General features: G+C 42.2%; 2 protein-coding genes across 3 annotated transcripts in view; both read left to right on the forward strand.

Moving 5' to 3' along the window:
• Window positions 1-22,478, forward strand: part of ripk1l (receptor (TNFRSF)-interacting serine-threonine kinase 1, like) — a 733,201-nt gene that overhangs the window by 676,392 nt on the left and 34,331 nt on the right. The gene's annotated exons all lie outside the window — the stretch shown is intronic.
• LOC308094405 (solute carrier family 22 member 23-like) overlaps window positions 9,349-22,478 on the forward strand; it is a 58,536-nt gene continuing 45,406 nt past the window's right edge. The window contains exons 1-2 of the mRNA XM_080441045.1: window positions 9,349-9,770; window positions 10,260-10,840. Of these exons, the coding sequence (XP_080297171.1) occupies window positions 10,361-10,840 (480 nt within the window). The 5' untranslated portion in view covers window positions 9,349-9,770; window positions 10,260-10,360. The remainder of the gene's footprint in view (window positions 9,771-10,259; window positions 10,841-22,478) is intronic.

Here is a 22,478-nt window from a genome sequence, read left to right on the forward strand (position 1 = left end):
TCTATTATTGACGTAGGCCATGTTCTGACTTTCCCTTGTTACCTTCTCCTGGGAACTGTCCGGAATCCTTGGAGAACCGTAGTGGATTGTTGTATGTAGGGATGAAGACATTTCATAGAGAACAATGAAGCACTTGTCATACAGGCTGGGGGGGGGGGATCTGAAAACAGATCTACAAGTTTTCGCATCATGACAAAATGTTTTCAGTATACTTTGATTGAAATTTTTATTAGGCAAAAGAATGTAAAACATTCTGCTATACTGCTATACTGCTATGCTTAAGAGGTCAATTTCTTGTCAACTCTCACTGTTGGGTTCACACTATTGTTCATTATATTAAGCGGTAGATTACTAACTGTGACAGCTTGGCTGGTATTGTTCTCACCTGGTGTGTCTGAGTGTGTCAGTCCTGGAGACACCTACCGGGAACTACCTGGCAATGTCCTGAAAACAACCTCTGTGGTTTTCAGTAGGCCCACTTTGACAGGTGTTTACATGTATGCCTCTGTCTGTCTGTCTGTCTGTATTTTCAATGCAACAGTGTCACAGCCGTGCCTGATTCAGTCACACATAACTTTGCAGGTGTGTAGTTGAGAGATAACAATGAAGGCTGAATTCCAAGATGGCATTGGTCCAAGAAAGGGGGTTGAAAGTAGAAGGGTAGGAAGTAAGGATGAGGCCCTCCAACATTATGCCCTTGGGTCATATTCGTTTTACTACAATATAAGGGCCTCAGATAGCCTCTCCCCCCCCCTTTCTCTCTCTCACACACACACACACACACACACACACACACACACACACACACACACACACACACACACACACACACACACACACACACACACACACACACACACACACACACACACACACACACACACACACACACACACACACACACACACACACACAATACAAGGACCATAAATTCATTTTTGCCCATAGCCATATCTGTTGGACTTTGAATTAAATGTAGGCTACGCCTAACTTTTGAAACATAACATGTCATAATATATGAAAATGGTCTTGGAGGCCTGCCTAGAAGTTTGCAGTAAGAAGTGATAATGCATACCATACAATGGTGTATAAGCAGCATGCAGTGTCAGAATTACTTTAGCAAATTTGGATTGATAGCCTGTCAGCCTTTAGCACACCCCCAGGGCTTTACAAGGAAACTGTCAAAACAAAAAAGTTAAGCATTTTGGGTTGCTGCCACACACACACACACACACACACACACACACACACACACACACACACACACACACACACACACACACACACACACACACACACACACACACACACACACACACACACACACACACACACACACACACACACACACACACACACACACACAGAACAACGAATGCAAGAATACAAGGGCGGATCCTGGACACACCTGAATTGGTTACTATGGAGATGCATACAGTACAGGTTTGAATGATAACAAACAGAGATAAAGCGACTCACTGGTTTCTGTTGGCAAGCACCCATGAGATATGCTCTGTCCACACTGCATTATTTGGCTGCTGGTAACAGGATGCAAATGAAATGTTGGTAGGCTAAAATGTTTATTCTTGAACAATAGTACTTATTTTGATTGAAAATTGGGCACAAAATAATTATTGACATGTAGAGTTACAGTACATTTATCCTAATAGACACTCACACTCCCTGATATGCTTCATAAATTAATAATAGTTATTTTGTATTTTAGGTGGAAATTTACACCTGCTTGTCATAGACAAATCAATTAAACCCAGCTGAAGTCCATATTATTATCAGCCAATACCAAATTTCAGTTGCTACCTTGAGCCGCAGTGCCCACACTGTTTACAGGATTGTCTTTCTTACTTTCTTTCTTTCTTTTGTTTTTCAAATGCTCTGCAATAATCAGTAGGAATTAACATTATTCGAGTCAGCCAGTGGAGGGCAGCATTGTGTAATACAATGTAAGTTACAGCAGTGTGTGCCTCTTCATCTCACACTGGGGCCTGTCTGCTATTTTCTATGGCTATGTCACAATGTCGAATGATAGACGTGAGTTATAGCATGTCCCCAAAGGTAGCCTACTATCCATGGTCAAATTAAGAGTCAAATAAGTCCTATATCAAGAGTTCTCAATGATGACTAGGCCTATTTATATTGCACAGGTGTTTGTGCAGATATGGTTAGACATGTCCCCAATTTCTTAGTTTTTGTGAGGAATAGGCCTATGTAAGTAAATGTTCATTGTCTCCGCCAGGCCGAAAGGCATGGCGAGAGAGTATGTTTTGCCCCCTGTCCGTCCGTCCGTGTGTGTGTCCGTCCGTCCGTCCGTCCGTCCGTCCGTGTGTCCGTCATTCTGTGATTTTGTGTACAGCTAATCTCCGGCACCGTTGGCTTGATCGCAGCGAAACTGTGCACACACACTCCCTGGATGCCAGAGCAGAACCTCTGCCCCAAATTTTTCAAATTACCACCAGCCTCCAGGAGGCCGCTTTTTTCAAAACACATTTCTTGACAGTACTCCTACAGATTTTATTCAAACATCACGCAAATCAGTACACAGTATCTCTATAGTCATGTGATCAGCACGGATCTGTCCAATTTTCCATATTTCATCCTGATTGGCTAAGGTTGGCTTCCAAAGTTTGCAGGATTACTCCGTTTTCAACAAAATGCCTCAAATCATGAACGCAGCTTGCGATTTCCGTGAGATTTCACACACACATTCCCACTAGGCCGAGGAAGAAATGCCACTTGAAAATGTTCAAATCAGCCTCATGGTGGCGCTATAAATGGACGATTTGTGTTTTTAACTATAACTGCACCGATCTGCATGAAACTTTGCACGCACACTCCCTAGAGGCCAAGGAAAAACAGCTGCCCTGAATTCTTCACATTTGCCTTTCATAGCGCCACCAGGAGGCCGACTTATGTGAAACACATTTTTTGATATTAAGCCTTCAGAATTTATCCAAATTTCACGCACATCGGTACACATGATCTCTATAGTCATGTGATCACGATGGATCTTTTAAAATTTTCATATTCCATCCTGATTGGCTAACATTGACATCTAAAGTTTGCAGGAGTGGCCCGTTTTGAACAAAATACCACAAATCATGAATGCAGTGTCCGATTGTGGTGACACTTTGCACGCACATTCGCACTACATTGAAGAACAAATGCCATCCTTTTAACATTGCCCTATTATAGCGCCACCAGGAGGCCAATTTTGCAACACTTTTCTTTTTTATATTACTCCTACAAATTCAAACATCATGCAAATCGGTACACATATAGTCAAGTGATCAAGATGGTTCCGTCCAATTTTTCATATTCCATCCTGATTGGCTAATTCCGAACATTGCTGCCCCACAATAACCTATCTGACCTGGCGGAGACATGTGCTCCGAGGAGCACTTTTTCTAGTTATTTGTATGTTTTTAACAATACACATTTGTCTTTAAATGCAACATTCATAAATTTGTAGTTTTAGATTAGCCTACTAACGTGTGTTTCCATATAACTGGGTTATTATGGTTTTGGCTAGGGAAATCTGGGCACCTTTTTCTGGGAAGACTGGGCACTAGAGAAGAGTGGGCACCAGTAAAAGTGGGCACTTTGGGTGAGAAGAGTGGGCACTAGAGAAGAGTGGGCACCAGGTAGAGTGGGCACCCTATGGGGAAGACTGGGCACCTTTTAGTAAAACTTTGCCTAACCCTAACCTTAATCCTAATCCTAACCTCAGTAAAACTATGCCTGAACCTAACCTTAACCCTAACCCTAACCTCAGTAGAATTAACCCTAACCCTAACTTTAACCTCACAGAACTATGCCCAACCTTAACCTCAAACTAATATAATATGTGTTGTAAAATGTTTTGGATGGGGGTATCATCTGAATACAGTTGTATTCCAGTAATATGAATGCCAGACAGGTGCAAAATGCTTTCTGTGGACACTAACCCAACACTTAGTATTCCCGTTTTGGTGCCCGGATACCCCTGGTGCCCACTCTTCCGAGGTCTGGTGCCCACTCCATAATTAAGCCTGCAAGTCCATGGGAAAATCTTTTAAAATGTAAATATAATAAATATAAGTAGGATAAAATACCTTTGTAAAATGTATTAAAATAGTATTGAATAAGTCCATCAAATGTAAGAAAACATTTGAATTAATAGGCTTGGTGTGGGAGAAAAAGCTTGCAATTAAATAATGACTGTTAAGGGCTTGATTTAATTTGTTGCATGATACTATGTGTAACAAATTATATCAAGCCCATGCAGGCATTATTTAACTGAAATATGTGGTCCAGAGCTAAAACAAAAGGTTGAGAACCACTGGTCTATTCCTACCCCACAGCTACCCTTATTCCATTCTCTTACTTTATCCAACCTTCCATTAAACTCATGTTTTGTATCTTATGTATGAGTGAGCAGACACACATGTGATTATATGGGAACCTTTCCTAATAATGATGACTCAATCAGGCAATACCGTACACTTCCCCTTCTTGAGGTTTTCTGTGGAATTTCTTGTCCTGATGACCTCCGACTTCTCAGTAACTGACATTGACGCGTCATCATATTGTCACCAGATCATTTAGTGCACTGTTCCGTGGAAGAAAATATTCACTTTCACAATTACTAAATGCATGGTCAGGGACCACATGCAATACCTTCACGGACCACCTGTTGAAAACTCCTGATCTATGTGAATGATAACTAGAAAGTACTGTTCCTGAAGAAACAGTGTGGGATCGCTAAGAATGTTGATGGTATTGGGTATTGATATTGTTAGTAGTGTTAAAGGTTTGAAAGGTTTAAAGTTCTAAAAGTTTGAAAGGTTTGAAAGGTTCTAAAGGTTTGAAAGGTTTGAAAGGTTCTAAAGGTTTGAAAGGTTCTAAAGGTTTGAAAGGTTCTAAAGGTTTAAGAGGTTCCAAAGGTTTGAAAGGTTCTAAAGGTTTGAAAGGTTCGAAAGGTTTGAAAGGTTCAAAAGGTTTGAAAGGTTTGAAAGGTCTGAAAGGTTTGAAAGGTTTGAAAGGTCTGAAAGGTTTGAAAGGTTCTAAAGGTTTGAAAGGTTTGAAAGGTTTGAAAGGTTTGAAAGGTTCGAAAGGTTCGAAAGGTTTGAAAGGTTCTAAAGGTTTTAAAGGTCTACGGTTCTAAAGGTTTGTCGGTGTTGAATAGTGTAAAATGTAGTTTTCTAGGGTAAAACTGTGGTTGCTAGGGTCTGATAGCCGGTTGCTAGGTTCTAATAGGTGGTTGCTAGGGTCTAATTGGTGGTTGCTAGGGTAAAGCAGGTGGTTGCTAGGTTAGAAAGGTGGTTGCTAGGGTCTAATCGGTGGTTGCTAGGGTATGATAGGTGGTTGCTATGGTCTAATATGGTGTTGCTAGGGTCTAATAAGCAGTTGCTAGGCTCCACTGTAGCTAAATAGGATTTCCCCATTGAAATGAATGGGATTTTTTTTAGCAGTAAAAAGTGAAATATCTCTAAAAGTACAAATTATTTCAAAAATTCAAATGGTAGCCAATATGTCCTAAGTAGGCTGAACGTTATAGAGTTGGAACGGAGTTTCTAGCTAAAAGTATGAATTTCCCCATTGAAATGAATGGGTTTTTTAGCAGTAAAAAGTGAAATATCTCTAAAAGTACAAATTATTTCAAAAATTCAAATGGTAGCCGACATGTCCTGAGTAGGCCGAACGTTGAAGAGTTGGAACGGAGTTTGTAGCTAAAAGTATGAAGGACTAGTTAGGGGCCAAAAAACGGTCCCAAAAACGGTGAAGATAACAGTAGTGTGATCGCTTTAGCGATCCCACAATAAAGTGAATCTGATCTGATCAGATTTCCCTAGTGCCCACTCTTCTTCCCCCAAAGTGCCCACTCTTTCGGGCGCCCATATTTCCCTAGTGCCCAATTTTCCATAGTGCCCAGAATGTTTTGGTGGCCACCTTTCCTGTTACCGGGTTGAATTTCCAGTCCTGGGTAAGTGCTAACTGGTTGATTATAAGTCATAACTAGAAGGTACTGTTCCTGAAGAAACAGTGTGGGATCGCTAAGAATGTTGATGGTATTGAGTATTGATAGTGTTAGTAGAGTTAAAGGTTTGAAAGGTTGAAAGGTTTTAAAGGTTTTAAAGGTTCTAAAGCTTTGAAAGGTTCTAAAGGTTTGAAAGGTTTGAAAGGTTTGAGAGGTTTGAAAGGTTTAAGAGGTTCTAAAGGTTTGAAAGGTTTGAAAGGTTTGAAAGGTTTGAGAGGTTTGAAAGGTTTGAGAGGTTTGAAAGGTTTGAGAGGTTTGAAAGGTTTGAAAGGTTTAAGAGGTTCTAAAGGTTTGAAAGGTTCTAAAGGTTTGAAAGGTTTGAAAGGTTTGAAAGGTTTGAAAGGTTTGAAAGGTTTGAAAGGTTTAAGAGGTTCTAAAGGTTTGAAAGGTTTGAAAGGTTCTAAAGGTTTGAAAGGTTTAAGAGGTTCTAAAGGTTTAAGAGGTTCTAAAGGTTTGAAAGGTTCTTAAGGGTATTTACTTTAAATTATTTTTAGTCACTTTATTTACTTTAAAGTATTTTTTACTAATTTTTACAACTTTTAAGTATTTTTACTATTTTTATCAACTTTTAAGTATTTTTACTCATTTTGAGTACTTTTAAGTATTTTTACTCAAGGTATTTACTTGAAAGTATTTTTAGTCACTTTATTTACTTTAAAGTAGCTTTTACAAATGTTTACAACTTTTAAGTATTTTTACTCTTTTTATCAACTTTTAAGTATTTTTACTATTTTTTTCAACTTTTAAGTATTTTTACTCATTTTGAGTACTTTTAAGTATTTTTACTCAATATAAGTACTCTTAAGTATTTTTACTCAATGTATTTACTTTAAATTATTTTTAGTCACTTTATTTACTTTAAAGTAGCGTTTACTAATTTTTACAACTTTTAAGTATTTTTACTCTTTTTATCAACTTTTAAGTATTTTTACTATTTAAAAAGTGAAATATCTCTAAAAGTACAACTTATTTCAAAAATTCTAATGGTAGCCAATATGTCCTAAGTAGGCTGAACGTTATAGAGTTGGAACGGAGTTTCTAGTTAAAAGTATGAATTTCTCCATTGAAATGAATGGGAGTTTTTTAGAAGTAAAAAGTGAAATATCTCTAAAAGTACAAATGATTTCAAAAATTCAAATGGTAGCCGATATGTCCTGAGTAGGCCGAACGTTGAAGAGTTGGAACGGAGTTTGTAGATAAAAGTATGAAGGACTAGTTAGCCATCAAAAAACGGGCGGAATATAGTATATAAATAGTGGCAATAACATTAGTGTGATCGCTTTAGCGATCCCACAATTACCAAACATTCAGCTGGACTCGACTAATAAGTGCAGTGGCACACTGTGTCCTGGAGAGTGAAGCATTGTTAAACACTGACAGTCGGGTGGAGGCGTGTGTTGCCTGGTTTGACAGTTCAGCTATGGTAATTGAACAAGTTTACTGATATGTGCAAGTAAAGTTTTTAAATTGGGTCGACCAATGCATTAAAATGGGACATATATGAGTATGACAAAAAAATTGTAAACATGGAATAAAACTATCACTGTCTTTCTGCCTCTCATCCCACCAAAATGTCTTAAAACACATTATCTCTGCATCTGTCTTTGTCCCTTTTATGCCCATATATGGAGATAGCTGATGTCATCAGTATATACCTATTTATGGGCATGGCCCCTTTTGTGCCCATATATGGAGCTCACTGATTTGTTTGCACCTGATGCCATGACGACACATTGAGGTTAGACAACACACTCCATATTTGGGCGTAGCTGCATTGGGAACCCGGTTATGGCGTCATAGGAGTCATAGTGACATGAGCGTGACGTGGTCTGGCCGGCCGGCCAGTCCTCCCTTAAGCCAATTTTAATATAAGACTCGGCCGGCCAGCCCGCCTGCACTACCCAGGACAGGTAGTCAGGTGGACACACAAACACACTACTTAAATTGTAAGGCACGTGTGGGTCAAGAAAGCACCTGTAGACATTTCATCATACAGGACACATGTCTACAACTTAGTGCATTTACATGATATTTATTTGCATTTACTTTACTTACTTATTTACTCACTTAATATTTGCATGTAAACGTCTGTTAGTCAGACGTTAGACCTGTTAGACGGCCATACAGTAAGAGGGGCCTTGTACTGTGTAGGCAGAGCGGCCTACTTGTTTGAGCGTTAATCTATATACGTTCTAGTAAATTGTCGATCGTCCTCGCAAACCCAGGGCCTCAGGGGCACCCTAGTAGTCAAGGGCCTCTGGGCACTGGCCCTATAGACCCAGTCCATAATCCGTCCATGGGGGGGGACCTGTGCTTGGGCCTTACATGATATGTCAGTCTGCATGAACTTGAAGAGAAAGTGGCTTTGTTAGCTTTCTTTGCAAGTCAAGATATTACTATTACACCAGTAACCAAATGTTTTAATAGTTGAATGAGGAATGTCTTTCTTAATGTGGAGGTGCCTTATAGAAGTTGATTCAATCAAACCCTTAACCCAGTTCTCCCTCTGCCTCAATCCAACTGTGTTGCAAGGTGACAGGAGGGCTGACTCTGCTTAAATGATTGGCTCTATACCCAGCCAATCACACTACAGCTTGTGGGGGAGCAGAAAGGGAAACCCTGAGTTAACCCTTTGTAGAGTCAATAAAATTGTTTCACAGAAGAGAAAACATATCTTATATTAGGTAAAATGAATGGTAGTCGGACATCCAAAAGTGGTAGGACTCAGGAGGATGTCCATACTCCCTACCCCCTAATTTAAATCAACGCCCCTCTCTCTCTCTCTCTCTCTCTATTCAATTTAAAGGGGCTTTATAGGCAGAGGAAACATACATTTACAAAAATGCTAAATCCCCCCTCCCTCTCTCTCTCTCTCTCTCTCTCACACGCACACGCACGCACACGCACACACACACACACACACACACACACACACAATAATCTAGGCATAAGAATAATACTATTATTATTAATAATAGTAATAATAATAATGATAAAAATAATAATAACACAATAATATGTCATCATAATAATAATAATAGTGTCTCTAGCCTACATTTTTATTCAGTTACATGATATATCATAGTTATTGCCTTAAACAAAGTTACCAGGTTCATTGTGCAAATCTCAGAGTTTTCCTGGCACATTGACATTATGGCCAAACCAGTCTGCATGTCTGTACAGTAACAGTAGGCTACAGACACTACAGTAGCAATATGCTCCAATCACCAACAACAAGCTGGTAGATGGTGGGTGGGGAATAGAGCGAGTCCCGCCTCCTCTCGGACGTAGGTAGTAGACACCTACCTGGCTAGCTGTGTTCTGTATTGATAATGTGTGTGTTCAAGTTGCCATTTTACATTGTTTTATTAGTCTACAGAACCTTTGACGTGTAGGAGGACCATAGTGCACCAGCGACATAGTAGAGTCTTTAAAGGGACGGGACTAAGGTCTATATTTGTGGACAGACAGGTGTGTTACCTGTAGCGCCCTCAGGAGAGGGCGGACTCGGCACTTCCTCCGAAAGCACGCCGTCCTACAACGACACAACGTCGGCTACAATGTATGAGACGAGGGGGCCTAAAGGGACACACTACTACTTACTCTACCACTGATTATACATAGGCTGCACCACTGCGGTCTCTCCTGTTCCGGTGCTTTTCAACCGAATAGCCCTTTCTTTCGGTGGCAGGCAGCAACACACGGAGTGAAGTGAATGCTTCCTGATAATAAAGAGGTGCGTCTTATTTCCATTCCAGTGATTGAGTGCGCACTGCTTTCAGCACCAGAGCGGGGGCATTGACGCATTGTGGACAGTGTTGCCATGTCCGCTTATTATAAGCGTTTTTTTGGGCTTCTTTCTAAAGTGTAGTTGCTTATTTGGGCTTGTTTCCTAATGTTGTTTAGACCAGTGGTTCTCAAACATTTCCATGTCATGGACCCCCAAATTAATATGTAAGTGTCCCTCTCTAGCCCCCATCTGAAACTATTTTGTGCCCAAAGAGCCCTGTACCAGATGTGTTGCTAGAATGTTTAAAAAAGATCTTCCAAATGTTCAGCATTTTATTTCAAGATTTCTTTTGAAAATAGCCGATCTACAAGCCCATGGGAGCTATTTTCAAATAGCCGACGTATATATATACAGTATGTATTTAGGTTTAAAGTGCTCATGTCGCTTCTTATGGGGCTCGTTTTCCTCGACCTTGAACGCTTGTTTCTCTCGCAGAACCTGGCAACACCGATCGACAGGGGCAGTAGTAGCACTACCAACCAACCCACCGGCTCACTGACTGACTGACTGACTGCTGCTTCCACACGCATCCATCCATGAGCGAGACCGCGACGATGGCCGTGGTGCAGCTCGACACGGACCCGGACCACCAGCAGCCGGAGAACGGCTTCGTGTCTCCCGACGGCACCGCGTCGCCCCCGGGAGTGCTGTTCCGCATCGACGACTGCGTCCTGCCGTTCCTCGGGGGATTCGGGAATTACCAGAGACACCTCATTGTCCTGACGTGGATCCCGGCGATATTCATCGGATTCAGCCAGTATTCCGACAATTTCCTCCTCGCCCAGCCGAACAACACGTGTGTCCACCAGCCTGTTTTGGCGAATGTCACCAATGTGACCAAAAGTCATTCCGCGTTATTTTCACATAACAGTGAGCGTCCCGCTTATCAAAGGAGTGACGGTCATTATCCCAATGGAAGTAGTTTTGGCAAGAATGACACGGCCAACATGCAGTGCATGTGCAAGGAATGGACGTTTGAGCTGCAGACCGGGCTCGTGCGGAATGTTGTCACCAAGGTAAGTTTATGCCCAATGCATCCTCGTGCATCATGGAATCCCTTCTCTCTGTCTCTTATCAATACATGTATCAATGCCCCCCCCCCCCCCCATCCAACCTATAATAGGCTTTTCGTGGATCATTTCATGATGACTAGTGGAATACATTGTGTGAGTGAGTGATGGACACCTTCTGATTTCAAAACCCAATGAATAGGCCTCTATTTTCTTTATTTAAGAACCACAGCATTTATCAGGTGATGGCCTTGATCTGCTGCTGACTGACTGACAGACACCTTTATATTGCATGTGGCAAATCTATTCTATACTGTATATCTAGACTTGAGGCAGATGCCCCCCCCCCTCGGGGACAGAATGCAGGGTTTCTCCTCCACAGTGGGGCGTTTTACCATGTGGGCAAGGCTACTGCATATGAAATAGCATTGGTAGACTAATCACTTTCATGCACCTTTGACAAATCGTGGTTCTAAAGTAGGACATGGGGAGACAGTCGCTCACATGGTATAGACCAGAGCATGCTTTCATGCCAGTCGGGGACAGCAGCATGAGTCATCCCAGCAGCTGACTCGAGGTACGACCTATCGCAGAGACATGCCACTGTCCTTTGGCATTGTTACACTTTGTGTAATAACACTGAAGCCACTTGACAAAAAAATCATCTGCCCTCCAAAGTCTTAGCACCCCCCCCCCCCTGCCCCCTCCCCCCTCTATCTCTTTCTGGTATGCAGTTGGATCTCTATCTCAGTTTGTCAGGATGAGGCCTTATCATGTCTGTTGTCATTATGGTTCAACATAATTTAGATGGAGGTTAAGCTAAATGAGGGATTACTTCTATCAGTCCTTCTGCCGTGTGTGGATACTGTGCATAATTATTATAAGCCTACCCACATCAAGGATCATTTAATTGGGAGAGGTAAAACAGAAGGTCCTTCTCGCGTATTTGACTTATGAGCTTTGTGATTATGCCATTTGTTTTCAGAAATAAGCCTCACAACCTGAGGAGGATTCAAAAGCCGCGAGTTCCCTTTTTGCAGCTCATTTATTAGACTGATTTTATAATCATTCCTACCTGAGCGTGCTGGGGTTTGAAAATCATCTCGTGCTTTTGTTGTGAACTCGAGTCGATATGATTTTCTGCCATTTCAAATGGAAATGTTCCGGTGTAACATACCCTATTTTGTATTTTTAATGTGTCGTGCTGCCATGTCAGCGCCTAATGTCAGACATTGGCTGTGCTGAAGAACATCTTCATCGTTGCGAGTGATGCAATGTAATAACCTTACACGCCACTTGTGCGACACTGTAAACAAGTGGTGTCCAGTTCATCAGGATACCGTATTTCTCTGTCAAATATTTGATTTCAAATAGAAGTGGGACTGGTTTGATCTGAAATCTTCATAGGGTCCCTCCTGTTACATGGGAAGAGGAGACTGTGCCATGCTGAGCCTTTGGCTCACCGTGATGCCAGCAATCCATCTGTTTATCACTGATAATGTCCATGCTTAAACAGCCAGCACATAAAATGGAGCTCTTGCATCTTGTCCACTGTGAGAGCCAGGAGACACGATACACCGTCCATGCTCTCATTTGCTGTCCAGTGGTACCTAATCGGAGAGGCTGCTCCAATAATTCTGGTGCACACGCTATTCAGCTAGCTGCATTCATGCCACCCTTCACCTGGGGGCTGAAACATATTCAGGGTATGAGGAACTATATTTGATATTTTGATAAATCCCGCCCTGCCTGAAGAGCCTGTACTGGATACCATGTGAGTGGAGAAACTGATGCAACAGCTTCCCCAATTTAAAATAACTTTACTCCCCCTCCCAAAGATGCTAAGAAACGGTTAGTCTTAATCCTCTGTCGCCATAACACCCATGGCCATATTTGGTATTTAAAAACAAAATGCAACCCTATATACTTCATTGACCAGTGTCCCCCAGGGCTCTATACTTGTTCCTCTCTTTTCTCGCTACACCAAATCTTGCATTGTGATCTATGGTTCACGTGGTTAATAGGCTAACACGACATGGTCAGATGTATGTTTTATGAAAATACCTTATATCTTGCTATGTTATGTTTGCTATATTCACAACATTAGCAAACATCTACCCCAACGCCCCTCCTACAGTTCCGTTGCTTTGTGTGCGTCAGTCAGAAAGGATGGCAGAAAAAGATGGCTAGATGTGTAATTTCTTGCTGCATAACTTTTCAAATGAACAGTGGACATCGCCAGAGCAGTTTATATTCAGTCGTGTACCCTCAAATCGAACTACGCCGTTCAACAGGTAAGCAAACGTAGACAAACTACATCAACAACGTTAACCAGAAAGATATTGTTGCATTCATGAAGGCCGACTCGAGCACTGAATCACGATCACAACACCAGCGTACTAGCATGAGACCCCTCCCACGCCTCATTCGCTCCCCAACAACACACAGACATAATCAAGCGCCTACAGCCCTACACAGCAAAAGCCTTAGGGTTAGGATTTTACTGTGTATGCTGACCAACGGTGTTGTACTACAGCACCGTTGGATTTTCGAATACTTGGTGGCTTAGTAGGCTGTGAATACATGTATTTGTGTTACCTTTACACAGACACGCAACACACACACACACGTCCTGTCGTCCTCTGAATGTCATGTTGACACTGCCACCAGAGCAGAACAGTCAGTGACAGAGCTGAGCAGTTGGTGAAAGCCTCTGGAACGGTGCCCTTCCCTGACCCAGACATTCCATGTTGTGACAAGGTCATGCTTGGGAGAAATTGATTCGAGGGGCAAGCGTTCAGGTGACTCCTGACGGGAAGCCAAATTGGAAGAGAATTGACTCTCCTGGCCATATCTCTACCTTTCATATGACCTCAGTGGAAGTCGGGGGACGTGACACTGTATGCAGGAAGTGCTGACTCAGCAGCCATGTGTGTGGATCGCTTCTGCGTGTGTGTGTGTGTGTGTGTGTGTGCGTGTGACATCCTATACATCAGCAGCAGAGCGGAGTGCCAACACTCATGTCTCTAGTAAAAATACACCATCACACGTTTAACCCCTTCACACCCTATTAACAGTCAACGTCCCACACAAGAAGATATAAAATGTCCATTGGCTTTATTCCCAGTCGTGCACTTCATAGGTTTAATCTGCAGAAGAGCGAGAGAGAGTATAACATGCCTCTTGGTGTAGTTCACTAGGGCAACATCAGGAGGAGGCTCTGATGAGCACTGAGGAGTTAGAGAATGTGGTGCTGATGTGGAGACCTGCTCTAATAGAGTCCCGGGTCTCCTCTGGGCCTTGTTTAATTGGGCTGAGCCATGGAAATGAGAATGTATCATTACTGGGAGACTAGTAGGGTCTCTCTGCTCTCTGCCCAATCCACTCCCATTCAGACGGATATAACAGCGGCACACGCTGCCTGAAGAAGAAGCAGCTCATCAAATCAAACGCATGCACACATGGAATATAGCGTCAGATTAATTGGGAAGATTTGACACTTTGTTGGAAGATTAGGATCTCTGTGTTTTGAAACAGAAGTATCCTATGGAGAAACATTTGACTGTCTGCCACAAAGCTACACACCTTTTGAAGCTATTAGATTAGATTCAACTTTAGATTAGACTATTGTCCCAGAGGGATATTTGTTTTCACAGCCTGCTCAACATAGAGACACATAAACAGTAGCATGCGACACAGCATACGGGTAAAGACAATTCATTGAATCTCTAAAATACATCCATACTCAATAACACACAACAACATGTCAGCAAGGCAGTTTGTTTAATGCTGCAATGGCAGAGTGGACAACACTCCTGCAAAAGCAACCTTCTTCGCAGCATTATTGTGAAGTGATGATTGAGGGGGTGATCAGTTTCATTTGCTATGTGAGTGCGAGGCGTGTGGTGGCTCTGTCATTCAGGTGTGAGAGTTTTGTGTGGAAGGATATTTCAGAGGCAGCCTGTTTGTTTTTGTTGGAGATGGTCAACATGTTGAACAATAATGGGGAATAGTACAACAGAATGGGATGAATTATGCTTATTTAGAGTAACTAAAAGAGGTGTGGGGCAAAAGACAGTGTTCCTCTGAGCTTACAGATAACATGGAGGGTTTGCAGGAATCGTGTATGGATAGAAGAGATGCGTCGATCAAAACTGAGTTTATTGTCCAAAGTGAGTCCAAGTCAAGATATGTGAAGTTGTCGACCTGTTTTACTGTCTTTCCATGGGTGGAGGGGCGTTCAGTCCAGTGTGTGGTGTGTTAATGACCAATTATTTTGTTTTGTCCACGTATCACTGTAAGTAATTGTCAGTGCACCATTATTTTATGTTTGGAAATCGCTTTTGATAAGCTGTAACGGAGTCATCAGAGAGTATCTGAAGTATGTGTTGATGGGTGAGAGGCTGATAGAGTCATTTGTGTATAGGGTGTTTAAAGGAAGGGACGCAGGTCACAGCCCTGAGTGGCTCGTGTTGACTGATGACATTTGATAATGATGCTATGCCTATTCTAGAAGCCTGTAGTCTGTTGATGAGGAAGATGTTAATCCAGTTGATGAGGAGTGGAGGGTTGTTGAGTTAGTGAAGTTTCCATATCCTCTGATGGCACTGAGTGGTGTTGAAGGCGGAACTGAATTCAACAAAGAGAATTGTTGCAACATTGTCTGGTGATTCCAGATGTTGGTGGAGGAGGCATGCTATGTCCCTCCTTTGGCCCTGTACGCAAACTGACGGGGGTCCAGTTGTGGTCGGACGGCTGGCAGGGTTGTATTTTGCTCTCCTATTTTGCTGATCAGAGAAGAACACTGCAGTATGGCTGCTATTATAATGTCATTCTAATTGGAGTACTTTCATTAGTAAACATAATATTTTATTTTGTAAAATACAGCATAATCATGCAGACATAACATCTGCAGCATACAGTAATGTTCTTTACAAGCGCGTTGGTGGGAACACCCAGTCCCAATATCGCTATGAGGTTGCACACCCAAAAGATTTTGCAAGTTGATACCGTAGTCTTTAACTCCCCCCGGCCTCTCTGCTCCATGTGCATCCATGCTGTTTACCCAGCTGGCCTGTCACTCGCACAGACCCCAGATCAGTATGGGACAGTTGGAGACGGTCTCAGCTGTTTGAGAGGGGATGACCCCGCCGCAGATGCCAAGTCAGCTCAACAACGACACCCACTAACGGCGTCAACTGGGAGAAGAGATACTTGTGTGACTGAAAGATAAAACTCTCCTGCAGACTGTGTGTGTGTGTGTGTGTGTTTCTGATAACTAAAGTGGTGAGGATAAAGCTCTGTGCACACTGCGTGTTTACTGCAAGGTTTGTTTCTGATAAGTGGTGGTTGTGATCAGTGAAGAGTGAACATAGGGCTGGGTGTTTGACCTTTGGCTGGTCTTCAGGTTTTGTTTGTTGGATTAGGTAATGGAATGTGAGGCGGAGGTCGGGAGGATGGGTGGTGGGTTTCTTTCTCTCTTTGAGCTGGGCAATATCACACAATATTTATCAATATAATTATTGATATTGTGTGATATGAGACTAGATATTATAGGTATTATAATATTGTGATATGGCATATCCTATAAGTGTTGTCAGTAATGTGATATAATTTGGTAATCTGCATTTACCTGGCAATTCTAGCTGTTCTATTATTTGGCTTTATTCAATTCGGTGTTATTATTATATAAGTATTGCTGATTATTATTGTTCTAAAATATCATGGTGTAAATATTTTGACACCAATAGTCAAATCCCACAATATCGTCACAATATTGATATCAACCTGTCTGATCAATATTTGATCAATAGATGTCCCCCAGCCCTAATTATCTCAGAAGATAGAGATGATGTTTTTGCCCCTGTTTGTGTCTGTGTGTGTATGTTTATATGTATGTGTGTGTGTGAGAGTGAGACTATCTCGCAAGCCACCGGACCAATCGGCGCCAAACCTTTTGTACTTGCAGCCAGTAGGCTAAAGTACCCTCTAACCTTACTAAATGTTTCAAATTGGCCTCAGTGGCGCTATACCAGCCCGCTTTAGGTTTTGGCCTATAACTGTTGAACTGTAGGCTGTACAATTAGAACATTTTCCTTGGATTCCTTTGTGGGAGTAGCCTCTGTTTTTTTAATGGGATCTTAAAAAAGAAAAAAGGGGAAAAAAATTCCTTTTTAAAGAAGAAGAAAAAAACCCTGGATCATGAATGCAACATGTAGTCGACCACAAATTGGAATCGCATGTCGAGGGGCCTCTATATTGTACAGAAAAAATAAAACTGCCACATGCGCTGGACGGCAGGTGCAGAACCAATAGTGGATTAACTTGTAACTTTACAAGAAGCTCCCAGTCAAGGCTTTATTTGTAGATTAACGTTTCGACACACAGTCTTCTTCAGAAGCCTCTATATTGTACACCTCCAAAGGTGTTTTCACTTCTGACCATAGGGGCTTTATATTGAACCATACATTATCTTCTCCCCGTAGCATCCTTGAGTCCTCCTGACGGATGCAACTAATAACTTTCTGTACACAGCCCTGGGTAGACCACCTGGCATTGCAGGCACTCAGTGGAGCGCCCCTTTAGTTTCTAGTTTCTCTCTCTGTTGCAAATCGCCATCGGATATCTATATAAATATACACAAATATTGTATAACAATAACAGTAAAGCTACTTATATGTTTTGCCATTTAGCTTCTTACTTCTGATGAGCTAGATTTATGTAATGTCAAGTAATAATAAAGAAATGCATACATATACCTACCTACCTACCTAACCTATCTATCTACCAACCAACCAACCAATAAGGTTTTAACCCATTAAGACCTGAAGCCGATTCTACAGGTCTCCTAAATCCCAGCAGTATTCTGAATAACGTATGTTTCTATATCAGTGGTGCTCAATCTTTTTCATGTCAAGGACCCCCAAAATGATATGTATTTGGCCGCGAACCCCTATCTCAAAATATTTTGTTCCAGGGACCCCCAGAAGCAGAGATTTGAGTTAAAAATGTTCGCTTTTAAAAATATATATATTCAAATATTTGCACACATTTTCATTTATGAGCTTGTATGTCTGCTATTTTTGAATAGCCAAAAGTGTAAAATATTGCTTTTAAGCTCAAATCTAAAAAGGACACAGATGCGTTCCAGGTCTTAATGGATCTTAACTAACACATTCTAAAGGCAAATATATATATTTCTGCCTACATCCCCTCTCCCCCCTCTTCTCCCATGCTACATCGGGCCTTTCCCCTTGTCTAGTAGTGCTCAAAGCCTGAAAGCTCCAGGAGTTCTTACTTTTGACTTTGACAGACATTACAGTTGTTGTAGACATACATACCGTACTGTACTAGCATTGTAACCTTCATATTGCTCGTCTCTCTAGAGAGGGGTAAAAAAACACATTGATCGAACAGACAAATAGCCAAACCTACAGACGCTAAGGTAATTTGTCAAGCAGCTGGAGCAGCCTTCTTGTAACCCTGGACATTTTTTCCTCAGTGGGAAGAGCACACAGAAGCTCCAGTTGTTCATTATTTCCATTGAGTAGAATGGTGTGTTGTGTCTGCAGTGCTCTGTGAATGTGCCAGTATTGTTTTTTTTTCAGGAAAGCGACACATGCTGTTACCCATCTTGTTCAACATGTTTCTGTTCATCCTCTTTGCTACTTGCTAGAATGTGTTTTATTGTCTCTAGATGCTGTAGTGGCGGTTATTGGCAAACATGCCCACCACGCCCAGTTATTATAAACTGGCTCCTATGTATTGAATTGCACATGCACAGACTGTCTACAATGGCATTTAGTTGACACAGTGAGAATCCTGAGTGTTATTTTAACTCTGGGAGTGAAAAAATGGACCCGCAACACTCAGGATTTCGCCGTGTACGTTTTACTACTACAGGACGCGTAATAGAATGCCTGTAATGCATGCTATGCTATGCGATGCTCGCAACTGTCTGCTCAGCCTGCTCGCTCCACATTCACTTGTTCACACTCCCTCTTACATTCTCTGTCATACCCATTGCTCATTTTCACGTACGCCGCCGCCCCCACGATACGCGTTCTCACTCAACCTCGGGGATGAGGAGGAAATCGTGTTAAAACTTCCACTGTGGGAATTCAAAAGACATGGATAAAGCAAGGCGAGGGGGGGGGGGTATGGGGGGGCTGTTGCTAGGCAGTAACTCTGCAGCAGTCTCTCTCCCCTCACATTTCTTTCCTCCACGCCGGCCTTGTAGCTTGTCTCCCAACACATCCTTCACCTATAATTGTCTCTGTCGTTAATATGCCTCTCCCTTCCTCTTATCTCTGCCTTCATTTTATTCATAAGAAATGGTCATATATTTTTTTCATTTTCCACTCACTTGACCCCCTCCTCCCACCATAGTTTCTCTTTCTTTCTTCTAAACCCCTCCCCCCCTCCACCCCCGCGCTGTAGTTCAACGAGTGCAGTAGGGTGCAGCTGTAGTTGGGAGGGAGGCGTCCCTCCCTCCCCATCACGGCTAATGACGCTCACTGGCGCAGAGTGACCATTGATGTAGGATAACAGACGCTTTTTTTCGAGAGAGAGAGAGACAGACACCCCAGGGTTTTCACTGCTTGTCTCCTGGTCCCCCATCTGTGCCTTGGAACAGTGTTGAGGACACGATATGCGCACAAGCGCGCGCATACACTCACGCGCACATGCACTCACGCGCACATGCACTCACGCGCACATGCACACACAGTTCCAGCAGTAGGGCTTTTGTCCTGTGCTTTGTGCTTGTCAGCTCACAGATTAAGAGGCGTCTTCTGCTTAACTACCTAGTACCTACACAACAAGACTTCCATTTCAATGCTTCGAAATAAGAGTTGGAATTTCGTTTAACCCATTAAGACCTGAAGCCAATTCTACGAATGTCTTCTAATTCCCAACAGTATTCTGAAAAAAACGTATGTTTCTATATCCATGGTGCTCAAACTTTTTCATGTCAAGGACCCCCAAAATTATATGTATTTGGCTGCCGACCCCCATCTCAAAATATTTTGTTCCAGGGACCCCCAGAAGCAAAGATTAGAGTAAAAAATGTTTGCTTTAAAACAATATATATTCAAAGATTTGCACACATTTAACTATTTAAAAAAAATTGCAGATCTACAAGCTCGTAGCGCGGCACTCGGTGCCGCGCTATGAGCTTGTATATCTGCTATTTTTGAATAGCCAAAGTATAAAATAATGGTTACAGAGATGCATTTCCGGATTGAATGGGATAACCAGGCAAAACAAATGAAGAACAGATTCAAATGTACAATTGTGGCCAGGGAGAGGGGAAACAGGGGCTAAAAGAACATGAATGAAGATACTGTTATTACATGGACATGATAATAGATATATGAATGAACCCCTCATTATGGCGGCAGTGGCTCTGGCTCAGGAGGTAAGAGCGGCCGCTTAGGACAACAGTTCCTCCACCCAGAGTTGGTGTGGAAGTGTCTTTGAGCAAGACGCTGAACCCTTAATTGCTCCGTCCCGATGAGCAGGTCGGTGCCTTGCATGGTTTCCTCCGCCATCGGTGTGTGTGAACAATCATTGTAAAGCGCCTTGGATAAAGGCGCTAAGTAAATGCACCATTTATGGCAGAACCTAAAGATGTACAGAAATGAAAAGAACATTATACATACTGTATGAAGAACCTGCATTTTAGGACATGCTGGCATAGTGGAAACCTAAATGCTACTACAGGAGGAGGCTGGGGAGGTGGAGGGAGATTGATCATCACTGATGAGCTGTCATTTATAGTAGCAGTGAGAGATGTTGAGCATACAGTATAAGAATGAATGTCGGTCTGATTTAAATAGGTAGGGCTGTCACGATGACATTTTACCTGATTATTAATTGTCACTCAAATAATTGTGATTAACGATTTAATTGCGTTTCTGTCGTTGATCACTGGAATATATGAATGAAAATTACATTTCTGTTTGGCTTTTAGGGTTTGAAGTTGCACAGGGAGGATATGACACATGATCTAATATACAAAGAAATGACTGACATATTTTATAACTAAAAACCCCCACTGATAGTGGAAATGGCCGACCTACAAGCTCACAACTGACTCACAGCTGACTGACACTAAATTAATAAATGGCCATGTACTATATGAGTTAGAACACGGATAAATGACAGTATACACCATTATATATAGCCCTTTTCAACATGGGTGGCCGCAGTGGAAATCAACTGCCATGCTATTCTTATATGCTGTTAACAGCATTCACTCTAAGATGTGTTTTGGATGACTTGTACATAGTCTTACACCTTGGTCAGCTCTTTGGCACTAATGCTCATTTTGTTGGGTACCTTCCAACATTATGCAACATACTATAATAATTTCCTGCCACAGATGTCCAGTTCTGCATTGTCATCAAAGGGTGATCAGCCGTGACACGGCATTAGTCATGTGTTTGTTATTCAGACACAAAGATCCTGTCCTCAGGCACACTCAAGGATTTTTGACTCGGTGATAATTATGCTTGTTTGTCGCAGTTCCAGGGTTGAGCAAGCGTCTTTACATTTAAAGTGCTCAATTTGTTTCCTCTTGGTGCCATTGCACAACAGGTACTTGTTTGCCTCCCCCAGCCTCCCTCTCGTCTTTGTCACCGGCTGACATCGATACCGAAAGCCATGAATGAGTGGCATGCCTGGGTCATGTGATGGCTGGGTGGCTCCGGGTAATCCTGGAGCGTACCATTCTGAGCAGGTCACTATGCTAGAGGTTGGAAGAGGTTAGAATCGCCCTCTCGCTGAAACTATTAAGTACGGTGACAGCCAGGGACTTTGTTTGTAGTCCAAAGGGGATGAGTTTTCAAAATCTCTGCAATTTGTTATCGACAATGAGAACTTGAACCTGAAACTGTGGAGTGTTGCTTGGGTGCTGACCAGCTGCCTAATGGTTTAGGCACCTGTTAGCGCTGCCACACCCCAGCATGCCCATCCCTAGATGCCTAATGTCCCCCACAGACAGCTGGAGACCTTTATCCCTCTCCCTCTGTGCCAAAGCTATGGTACTACTAAACTACCCTTAATTTGACAATATGGCAATAGAAATGACAGTCACATAAATGTTTGACTAGTAGCATTTATGTTTAAATGGCTGTTTTTGTATAATGAGACTCTTCCTGCAAACACAACATTCTTCGGGAATGTCTGCTATGTTCATATCGGGACCAGTGTTGCCAGATTCTGTGAGAGAGACAAGCAACCAGGTCTAGGAAAACCAGCCCAAAAGAAGCGACTATGGGCCACATGAGCACTTTAACATATACATCAGCTGTTTGAAAATAGCAGATCTACAAGCTCACAACGCGCCGCGACGCGTTGTGAGCTTGTAGATCGGCTATTTTCAAATAAAATCTTGCAGGGAAATTATAATAAGCAGATCGGACTGTAATTATGACTTTTCTTTAGGCATTTCTGTTTCTATTTTTATTTTGATTGGAGAGAATGGGGATGACTTGCAAGAAAGAGCCTTGGGTCTGATTCAAACCCGACCGTGACAGCTGCAGTAAGGACTATACAGTAGCCTTATTTATGTGGTATGAGATCCTACTCTGTCTGTGAGGCACTGGGTCATGCCTCCATTTATTATACTGACATTATTTTA

The sequence above is a fragment of the Gymnoscopelus braueri genome, assembly GCF_963280865.1.
Source record: "Gymnoscopelus braueri genome assembly, chromosome: 10".
Taxonomy (NCBI): Eukaryota; Metazoa; Chordata; class Actinopteri; order Myctophiformes; family Myctophidae; genus Gymnoscopelus; species Gymnoscopelus braueri.